Raw genomic sequence first — 7,253 nt, 5'->3', positions numbered from 1 at the left:
CCTCCTGTAAAAGAGGGAACAAACAGCAGTCTCCTGCTGAACAGGAAATGCTGAAGACAAAGTCAAGGCTTTTATTTTCCACACAGAAGATACTGATGTGGTGATAACATTCTGGTCGGCTGACTTGACTTCTCCTATTCAATATGATTTGAGTAACAGCTGCTGTTGTCATTTGTTAGGATGCTGAAGCAGCGGTGACAGCTGCCCACTGCCGGAGACACTTTGAAAACACTTGTTGTGTGCTTTAAACAGAAACCAGTCGATTTACACTGGAGTGAACTTTTAGTGCTCATGGAAGTCTGATTTACCCATAAAACTGGTTTATCAAAGGCAACCTAGATGGTGTAAACTTTCCACATTGCCTCCTACTCTGAATGGACCTCATCTAAGGATGAGGGGATTTCAGTCCCCAAGGTCCTTAGCCAAGACTGCCCCAAAAATGGCCAACTTGTTCTAAATGTAACGCCTGTTTTAATGGCCCAATAATTGCCCATCAGGAGCTAAACTAAGAACACAACTCATTTCTCATAGGCAGCTTGATAGTTAAACTGCCAAAAGCAATGGCCAAGTATTTGACACTCAGTCAACTTTTGGCCACTTCCCTGAATTCAAATCAGTGAGTCAGAGGTGAATGGCAGCTCCGCATTCCATTGCTAATCCTTAGCCATGTCTATAAATCGATCTGGGGTGGGCGCTAAGATGAACAGGCTGGTTTCTGGTTGTATTTCTGTATTTGGAAAGCATCAGTAAATGGTCAGTGATCTCATAACTGACACCAATTCAATTTGCTAGAATCTGGGACAAACAGAATTGGGAAGGATGATCCAGGTTATAAGTTATCCTGCTGCAGTGATCAGGAAGGGTTTTTCATTGCATAGTTGGTGGTAATAAAACAGACAGCAGCTGGAGAATGCGCATAAAGTGGCAGTGTTACTCATTCCCAGAGACAGGATTCCATCCTGAGTTCGGCATAGTAAAGGGCATGGAAAAAGGGAACAGAATATGCATACATGTAAACATTATGGATCTGGGAAACTCCAATAAAATGGACATACCCTTCAACATACGACACTGCTGATTAAGAAAGAGGTCAGTTGTGCAATATTTGTAACATGATCAGGGATCATTTGGACGGAGTGCAGTAAAACTTGGGCAAAACTCAGGACTCTGACTTAACCCTTTCATTGCTCATTATAGAGAAGGAGAAATCCTTGGTCCTTGCCAACAAGGGGAGAGTTGCAAGAATATAACCAGTGAGCCCTTCTGCTCTCCCTTGGGCACTTTTAACGAGCAAATCAGAGGGTAACTTAATACATTCAGAGAAGACTAAAATGAAGCTTCGTTCTGATTAGAAGCAGAACTTCCAAAACAAGTCCTCATTTAGCTGGGTTCAAATATAGAACTCAAAAAAAACCCCTAACATTTTGCTGATTGCTTTTAGAAACCTAAAAAAGATCAAAATGTGTGTTTTCACCAAGCAGCTGTGGCCCTGGGAATTGTGGCCCTTAGTTATGATCATCTCTTTCTCAGGCATCTTAGTGCTGTGTGCAAAAGTCATCCTTCTCCTCCATGGCTTCTGAAGACTTAAAACTAGATAGTCTTTTCTTCCCCTCCCAACATTAGTTATCAAAGTTCAAATAAAATAAGGGAACAGATCTAATTCTGTAGCATTTTGCTTTTACTCCTTCATGGAATCTTTCCAATGCAACTTCACAAAAGCATTATTATAAAAGTCTTTTCTTCTAAAGAGAAGATTAATTTCCACAGATTATGTAGTGCAATTGGTTATTTTGTAGAAAAAACATGATTATCTTCAGCTCCATACAGGAAAACTCTGAAGATCGCTCCAGTTTCTTAATAAAAATAGAAGAGAAAATCCATAGTCTTTCATAAAGTTTCATTTTTGTGTTAAACACCCAATACTTATTAGTCTGTTTTTAATTGAAGAGTATGGAATCTGGGTCTTGATTAGCCATCTGTGCAATGTGCTTTAATACATCCTTTTTGGTAATGATCCCAAGTAATTTCCTGAAAAGTTAATTAACAGATTATTAGCATATGAGCTCCTTTCCCTGATTTTCCTCCCACAATGACTATGACTCTGACTTCTCTGATGGCAATTCTAATCCATGATCATCAAGTGTTTCCACGGTTCAGACTCTACGCAAAGTGTGAAATTTACATTTTTGATCAGACCACTGGTCAGTCTACTTTGGGTATCCTTATCTAAACAAGCAGATCTACAAATATTAGTCAACAATTTATTTTAATTCCTCCCCCACACCCATCTTCCACAGGTTTTTCTAAAAAAATTCCATTTTGCATTCAAAGTGTCCTAAAGAGAACCAATGACTCCCCCCACCCACCCACCCACACACACATCCCCTCTGCCCTTCCTCCACACAGCTCATGTGGAAGAGGATTGTGTCTCTCAGATGCAGTGATCTGACATGGTGCTGTGCCTAATGGCTTTAACCCCTCCCAAACTGTTTACTGCCTTTACCAGCAAGGTTTATTGTTTTAACGCAACTTGTTGGTGAGCTACCCCTGCTTTTTACTTTTTCTATGCTTTTAATTCTCTATTATATGGATGTAAAACTAGAATGACTCCAACTAAATCAATGAGGTTACTCTGGATTTACACCAGTTGAAAAGGAGAGAAGAATTTGGCTCCCTGAGATCAAGAAGCAATTTTTAATGCTGTGTATTCAGTGCTACCCTATTGGATTCCCAGCCAAATTTCTCTGTGTGGCGTTCTCACCCATTGTGAGTGACGAGGCACTGGCGCAGTCCCAGCTTGCGGAATATATCCACAACTATCTCCATGGGCGTTTGGTCTGTCACTGTGAATGGACTGAGGTCCAGGATGCTCCTGAGTTTGAGCATGGATGGGGAGCTTGGAGGCAGCGGAGGAGAGTGGTCAGTGAAATAAATAATTGAAGTGCTCACAATTCCATCCTGCTTCTTCCGGGCATTTTCTGAGTGAGAGACATTGTGGGTTATAAAGGGAAGACATTTAAAGCATAGGTTTTTCCTCCCTCTGTTCCCATTCACAGAGCTTTACAGGACCTTTCCTTTATCTACTAAAGCAAAGGAATAGCAGAGGCTCTCTCCCAAACCATCTGTCCAGCCGCCTGAGAGGAAGGGGTGATGACACTGGACAACAACTCCCTTTTCTTCAGCTGAAGATATCCCAGCTCCTGGGGCATCATAATCATCCCACTCCTGAATGCTACTTCAGCTCAGCACATTACATTCAGCTCAGCACCGAATGGCATTCACGACTGAGTTTGGATTAACCTTTTAGTGCTGCCAGACCAGCTGCATCACCTTGTTGCTGCCAAGAAACCCACCTATAGAAGAGCATTTCTGGACATGACTAGAGTACAGTACTAGGCACAGATCTGCTGCTCAGGAGAAGTGAGAGAGGGATAATAGTTTGCCTTTATGTAGCACTAGTCATAAAAGGACCTTCAATCTACCCACCTAGACAGAACTTTTTAAGACGGGCAAAATGATGCACAGAGGGGTATGCAACATGTTCAATGCCCTTACCCGGCTACTGAATCGGGTCTCTTTCATATTTAGCAGAGAACAATATTTTATAGCAACTTAGTAGATAGGGATCACTAGGTACACTTGATTAGAGAGAAGATTCCCCCCGGTTGTTGAAGACATGGCTCAGGTAAGATCTTCTCCACCTTTGTAAAGTTTACTTTAATGATAGTAGCAGACCTCACCTCCCAGCCATAACAGGCTAATCTGATACTAGCCATACCTACCACAGTGTCTGGATACCATTTAATTATCATTATTGCCTACAACAAGGAGAGCAGCTGGCCTGACTTCTAAAAGTCTGAATTCAGAATTGTGCCCAGCTTAGACATTCACCAATCAGATCAGGCAGATCGCTGGGAACAAATTCTTTTTCGTGCATCTTCAGAAAGCATGAACTACTCCACTGGAAAATCTCTGCACAGGCCTGACTAAATGAGACCATGTTGTATCCCAGTGCAGTCAGGCCCAAGGAAGGAAATCATTAAGCTATAATGTACCTTTCCTGTATTTCCTTCCCTCCCATTGTCAATGGCTGAAATATTTAGTAAGATACATATCAAGAGCAAGCATTCCCATACTGAGAGCCAGCGAGTGAAGTCTGTACTGCATACAGTCTTCAGAATCCCACCAAAATCAATAAGTGTTTTTGTACACTACAGAGTCTCTCACTAACACAGGCATGAACAGGGCTGGTTCACACACATCTGGGTGCACCATTACAAGCTACATTAGGGAGCTCAAGAGAATGTGTTTGCTCTGCCTGCTCAAACTCCTCTGCCATGTCAGGCAAAAGGATTCCATCCCACAGAGGGCACCAACAGGTAGTACACCCAGAGACAGTGCCTGTGTTCATGAAGTTGAGGACAGAGTAGGTGAGAAGTTCCTGATAAGCAGGAGGGTAAGGGGAATTTGCAACATGCCCCAGATAGTGCTGTGATGAAGGAGGAGTAATCCTTATTTTCAAGCTCTGAATCAATACAAAGGCCTGGTCTACACTGGACGGGGGGTGGGGTGGGGGGAGGAATCCATCTAAAGATACGCAACTTCAACTATGAGAATAGCATAGCTGAAGTCGACGCATCTTAGATTGAATTAAAATTACTTACTTCACATCCTTGCGGCGCGGGATTGATGGCCGCAGCTCCCCTATCGACTTTGCTTCTGCCTCTCGCAGTGCTGGAGTTCAGAAGTCGACGGGAGAGCGACTGGGGATCGATTTATCGTGTCTACACTACACGCAATAAATCGATTCCCGATAGATCGATCGCTTCCCACCGATCTGGCGGGTAGTGTAGACGTACCCAAAGCTGCTCACACTGCCCACCAAGCAGCACTGAAATATGACACACAACTAGCACATTAGCCTTTCAAAACCTGTCCCTGGTGGAGTGGAGGTTGATGGGAACCCCGTGACTTTAATCCTCCATCTGCAGGTTTGGCGCACCATCTCAAATGGCCGTGGGTGTGGATGAAACACTGACTCACTCTTTTAAGTGCATCTTAGGTTTTGTTTTTAAGTGCATGGAACCAACAATACTCCAACCACACTGAAGCTTAGCTGCAGAAAATGTCTTTCAAAAATAAGTCAGCCAATAAAATAAAATATTTTTAGCTGCTGCTGGGCCAAAGCCTTATTCTCCATGGCAGTGCTCTCACTGTGTTGATTTAGTCAAACACACACACTGAGTAGCACTTTGTGCACCAAGGCTCGGGGTGATGGAAGTTAGATGCCCTGATCACAGGCATTGCATAATGGAAACGTTCACTGAAGCCTACATCTACAGCACTCTATTTAACAAGTTGTAACTGGTGACATTTAGAGGTCTCTAACTGCAACGCTTTTATCCACATTGCATTTCACCTGTGTTCTCTTACCAATTGAAATGATGAGATCTCGCCGGAGGACAAATCCGACCAGCCTCTGGGACTCCCGGGACACCACCACCGGATAGCCGCTGTAAGTGGTTTCATTGATTATGGCCTCTACATCCTCTACCATCATGCTGTCCTGTGTGATGACAGTCAGAACAGGGTCATTCCGACGGGGTCTCATTACATCCATGGCGAGAGTTTTGTGCGAGAACTCCTCCTTGGCTTCTAGGAAGGGGTAGCCATTGAGACGAATATGGGCATCATAGATGCCCTCCCGTCCAATCGCATCTGCCACCCACTTGCTAGTCATGGCTGCAGCCATTAGAGGAACAATGTATTCCAGTCCACCAGTAAGCTCAAACATAATAACCACCAGCGACACAGTCATACGAGTTACTCCACCTGCAAAGCAGAACACAAGTCTCAGAGTTTGACACACTCCTAGGAATTCTCAGCAAGAGCTCCCTTGTTTCTGATGTGCAATGTAGGCATACTACACTAAAGTCAGCTCTGCTATCATGAGGATGTAGCAGATGGACTTCCCCAGTCTTCACATTCTACAGACAGACAGGACATCATTTTCAAGGTTACACTGGAAAACAAATGTGAATATAGGTAAATGTTACTTAATTACAAAATGTCCATGCTTTATAGCAGATTGGTTATACGTTTTAGTCTGGATTATAGGAGTCATTAAGTTTGTTTTGGATAGATCTGCTTCTCAGTGTCACTTAAATTCCATGAAGCTAGGAGCCAGAATTGTTCCTTTGACTCTCCCATAGTACACAGAAGTAGCCCAAGGAACCACACACATTCATATCAGCTGGTTGGGCATACTTCTGATCTGGACTGTTGCCTCATGCTTTTGTGGACAGAACCATGTAATTCAGTGGGTCTGCTATCATGAGGAACTAACAACCTCTGAAATGTGTCTGATATTTACATTGGTTTAGTAAGTTATATACATTTATTAATTTCCCAGCAAGTGGGAACTGAGAATCATTAGTTAGTAATAAATATACATGCATCTACACACTAATATATTTTTATATACAAAAATAAAATACCAACTGGTGTTTTAGTCCCAGCTTGCTGGAAAGTTGTTCATTGTTCCTTGACAAGAGTACAAAAACTGTTCACACACACGCAGAGTACAGATCTGAAACACCTCATAACCACAAGGACAGATAACTGTTTATGATCAGTTTCTTTCAGGCTAGTGTACTGCCAAGCCAGGTGGCATTCTGACTGTCACTGTTGCCATCTTCGGTTCCTTGGACAGCCATGGGAGGATACAAATGGCTTTTTAACTGGTTTGGTTTAGCTACCCACAGGCATGAACACTGGGAAATACACACACACACACACACCAGTTTTCAAAGCAAAATGGATAAAAAACATTCAGAAGAGCCTGAGTGACCTAGGCTCTTAAGTCACTTTTGAAAATGGCACTTAGGCTCCTTTGAAAATTTTATCCAATGAAGCTGCCTTCTTGAGTTCTGAGTCCCCATAGATACTTCTAAAGCTTTGTTCTTTTTACTTTTACATTTTACAATAGGGAGGTTTTTCCTCCGGTAACGGTCTTCTGCTTTAAGTGACATCTCCACTTCAGCATTTGTCCACCAGTGACAAAGACCATAAAAACAACCATGTTTATTTAATGCTATTGCTCATTACTACATATTAAGTACTCTGCCAACAACAGTGGAAGTGACTAACTGATCTATTTCCAAGAAGACTGATAATGTTCTAAAACAGCATGTTTACACGCCTTCTATTTTACACCGCTTCTCCAAAGTCAGGAAGTATTTTAGATTTCAACA

The 7,253-nt window shown here is 42.6% G+C and overlaps 1 protein-coding gene across 4 annotated transcripts in view; it reads right to left on the bottom strand.

Moving 5' to 3' along the window:
- Positions 1-1,657: 1,657 nt before the first annotated feature.
- LOC115658110 (H(+)/Cl(-) exchange transporter 5) overlaps positions 1,658-7,253 on the bottom strand; it is an 83,848-nt gene continuing 78,252 nt past the window's right edge. For all 4 annotated transcript variants that reach the window (XM_030576642.1, XM_030576643.1, XM_030576641.1 and 1 more), the window contains 3 exons: positions 5,434-5,832; positions 2,762-2,978; positions 1,658-2,028 (listed from right to left, as the gene is read on the bottom strand). In XM_030576642.1, the coding sequence (XP_030432502.1) occupies positions 1,938-2,028; positions 2,762-2,978; positions 5,434-5,832 (707 nt within the window). In that variant the 3' untranslated portion in view covers positions 1,658-1,937. The remainder of the gene's footprint in view (positions 2,029-2,761; positions 2,979-5,433; positions 5,833-7,253) is intronic.

Source organism: Gopherus evgoodei, chromosome 9, assembly GCF_007399415.2.
Source record: "Gopherus evgoodei ecotype Sinaloan lineage chromosome 9, rGopEvg1_v1.p, whole genome shotgun sequence".
NCBI lineage: Eukaryota > Metazoa > Chordata > Testudines > Testudinidae > Gopherus > Gopherus evgoodei.
The sequence above is the reverse complement of the archived record's forward strand: the minus strand, read 5'-3'. Positions and strand labels throughout refer to the sequence as shown.